Genomic DNA, 3,806 nt, shown 5'->3' with positions numbered 1-3,806 from the left:
GACCAGACGTTTCAACATACAGATGTCAGCTTCAGTGTTTCATGTCTCACTGTTTAAAATCCATACTCTTATATCCCAGATACTCTCCCTAAATCTAATCAGGCACCTGATTAGCATGTGGTGGGGGGAGGGGGGAGAGATGGTGGAAATTGATGACTCACAGCACTGACAGTTTAACACTAACACTGACAGAAAAACAGAAAAAAGGGGGGGAGGGTGTAAACTAAATTACTGCTTACCCTTTATATACTTTAAGATTTCTTTCAATTCTTCCTTACCATTGACCCCTGGCTGTATCTTGTCTAAATACAATGTTTCCCTTATCTTTTTTTTCAGTGTACACTGTTCAGACTCTAAGATGCTTACTTTAAGAGGCATTGAGGCGAGTCTCATGATTGGTGAGACTCGCCCAGAGCGGGTTTGCGGGGAAAGCGAGCTTAGCCTACTCTTCCTGCAGATGACCGGAGGGGGAGCCCTGGGCAGCCGGATTGGCCACCCACACAACTGCCGGCTCCATCATGGAGCCAGCGGGAGCTTTGGAGTTTGGGGGCCACATGGCCCCCAGAAGTTCCAGCATGCTCTGTGCAAGTGCGCAGAGCATTCTGGAGAGACCCTGAGCTGGGAGGCTGCTTTTTAGCCGCCCAGTCGGGGGTCTCCTAGTGAGTTGCCACAGTGCGGAGCTGTACCACAACAACACAGAATCTGAAAAACCCGGTTAGCGGAGCATTAGCTCTGCTAACCTGGGCTAAGGGGAGGGCTTCGCAAGCGGGTTACCTACTTTGAGGCAACTGGGCTTGCCTGGAAGCCCGGTGGTTCTCATGGTCCACTAAAATTGGGCTAGGCTCCCCTAGCCCGATTTTAGCCGATCATGAGAACAGCCTCATTGTTTTTTCCATTGTGTTTATTTTTTCATATGAACTGACCATGGCCTTTCCCTTTTTATATGTTTGGCATCTGCTAGGTGTTCTTTGAATCTAGTAACCAAATGTCTTCCTGTTTCCCCTATGTTATTTTCACCACATTCTGTACAGGCAATTTTGTAAATAACTCCTTTTTGTTTGCAAATCCCTTCCCCATTTTCACAGACTGGGCAGGCTTTAATTTTGCACTTTTTATCAAATAGTCTAGATCTTCTAACTGCTGTTTCAAAGTCTTGGTGGTTGTACATACTACATTAGCCTTGATCCCATGTGTTCTTAAACATTTCTTATACTGTCTAATAAAGGTGTTAGTTTACACCCTCCCCCTCATTTTTTCTGTCAAGTTAATGTTAAGCAGGCAAAGCTGTGAGTCTTCAATTTCCACCTTCCCCTCCCCCCACTTTTATCCCATAACATCACATGAATGTTCAACATAATATTCAACATAATGTGAATAACTATAACTGTGAACAGATCTGTACCAGTGTACACTATACACTGATTGTATGTGTGTTGTACCTAATGTGCAAATGGGAATTTCAGTACAGTTTGCTTGTTGCAAAGATATTCAAACAATTTGAGCACAGGGCATTTCCTTCCTAGACCTTTACAATCACCACTTAGCTTATGTATCCTTAACTCTACCATTTAGCTGAGACAACAGGGGGCCTATGAAGTCAATATTTCAATATTTGATTGCCAAGATGTTCCTAGATTGTTGATTATGGATTAACAAGAGCATAAAGATCTGAATTATCAAGGATCTGGAAAGCAGAATACAGTAGTGGCAAGATCAATGGTTTAATATCAGAGCATACATACACCCTGTAATAAAATACAAACATGTAAACTGAAACCCAATCCCCGCAAAATCAATGAATCAGAATTGAGAGGTCAAAATATTTTGATCGATGTATCTTACTTTCCTTTCATAAACTTTTTTTTGGAAAATGTTTATTCTTTAATCTGACTTGAAATTAGTTCTTGTTCATCATTTTGTCACAAACCTTACTATAAACAGCTCCCAAGGCATCCTTCACCTCCGTGTTTCTCAAGCTGTAAATCAAGGGGTTCAGCAGAGGAATTACAATTGTGTAGAAAATGGCAAGAACTTTGTCACTCGCATCTTGGATGGAGGATCCACCACTAGACTTTGGCCGGAAATGCAAAATGAGAATTGCCCCATGAAAGACAGTGACAGAAGTCAGGTGGGCAGTACAAGTTGAGAATGCTTTCAGCCTGCCTGAAGCTGAGCTGATCCTCCCAATACTGATGAGAATATAGACATAAGAAATGAAGACACTCAAAATGGTGGTTGCTTCCACAAGACCAGCCTCATAAAAGATCAGGAGTTCATTGATGTGGGTATCAGAACAGGAGAGTGATAAAAGTGCAGTGATATCACAATATACATGATTGATTTCATTAGATCCACAGAATGACAATCTGAAGGTAAAAACTGTATGAATGAGAGAATGGAAAAGCCCAAGAATATATGACCCAATCACCAAAAGAATGCAAACTTTAGAACACATGAGGACAGGGTACAACAGTGGCTTACAGATAGCTACATAGCGGTCATATGCCATTGCACTCAGGAGAAAGCACTCTGTACTTCCAAGGCCTATTACAAAGTACATCTGTATCGCACATCCATTGAGGGAAATGGTTTTCTTATCTGCTAAAATGTTCACTAACATCTTAGTGGCAACCACAGAGGAGAAGCATACATCCAGGAAGGAGAGGTTGCTAAGAAAGAAGTACATTGGGGTGTGAAGGCGGGGACTGACCTTTATTAAGGCAATCATTCCCAGATTTGCCACCAAAGTGCTCATATAAACAGCAAGGAACACCAAAAAGAGGGTGATCTGAAGTGTAGGATTGCTTGTTAAATCTACAAATATGAACTCACTGAACTCGGAGCTGCTGTTTCCTTCTGTCATGATGATTTGGTTTTGTTTTGTTTGGTATTACAGACCTGCAAAACAAAGTAAGGTGAAAACAAAATCCTCCATAGTTCACATGACAGGCTTATAGGAACACAGGAAGCTGCTTTGTAGCAAGTCACATGGTACATCTAGCTCAGTATTGTCTACACTGACTGGCAGTGACTTCTCCATTGTTTCAGGCAGGAATATTCCCCAGCCCTACCTGGAGATGCCAGGGATTGAACCTGTGGCCCTCTGATAAAACTGGTGATAGCCACAAGCTTGCATTAATTTAACCCATAGCTACAATTACCTTGGAAGTTATAGTCCAACAACATCTGTGGAATCAAGGCGGGAAACCTTGGGTAAGGGGCCAGACAGACAAATATATGGCAGACATTTATCACAAGCTATCTTCTAGCATTATAACCTCCATTACAGTGGGAGTATACCTTTGATTATCTAGGGATGTGCAAACTGATTTAGGTACAAATCTATTTGTACCTGAATCTAGCTGATTCGGATGATTTGGAGACAAAACAAATCACCGCTGTGGTCCATTGGCTAGATTCAGGTACAAATAGAATCCCATCTGATTCGATTCGAGGTTCAGATCCCACCTATTAATTTCCCCAGATTCCCAGCTTTCATTTTTTTTAAAAGCTAAGCTCTAGCCCTTGTAGAAGTGGAGTTATGGAGCAAAATGTGTGGTCACTATTTTTCAAGTCTTTGGATTCTTGGGTGTATAATAACACTTCCTCAATGAATCCCTATGAGGATTTATGAGACACCTTCATGTCTTCTATTCTTTTTGACAGTGCCAACTGTCAACTGCCCTGTGCCAACTACACCCACATCCACCCACAAGGCAGTAGTGTACTACTCCATTTATGTTCTAGGAATTTTTTTCAAGTGTTTAGGCTCTTTGGTGTCTAATAACCTTTCCTAATAAATAATC

At 41.7% G+C, this 3,806-nt stretch overlaps 1 protein-coding gene across 1 annotated transcript; it reads right to left on the bottom strand.

The window, feature by feature from the left end:
* Positions 1–1,897: 1,897 nt before the first annotated feature.
* Positions 1,898–2,863, bottom strand: LOC128326694 (olfactory receptor 1009-like). The gene has a single exon (XM_053254061.1). The coding sequence runs from the start codon at positions 2,861–2,863 to the stop codon at positions 1,898–1,900; it is 966 nt and encodes a 321-aa protein (XP_053110036.1).
* Positions 2,864–3,806: the final 943 nt, after the last annotated feature.

This window comes from Hemicordylus capensis, chromosome 1 (assembly GCF_027244095.1).
Source record: "Hemicordylus capensis ecotype Gifberg chromosome 1, rHemCap1.1.pri, whole genome shotgun sequence".
Classification (NCBI taxonomy): domain Eukaryota; kingdom Metazoa; phylum Chordata; class Lepidosauria; order Squamata; family Cordylidae; genus Hemicordylus; species Hemicordylus capensis.
The sequence above is the reverse complement of the archived record's forward strand: the minus strand, read 5'-3'. Positions and strand labels throughout refer to the sequence as shown.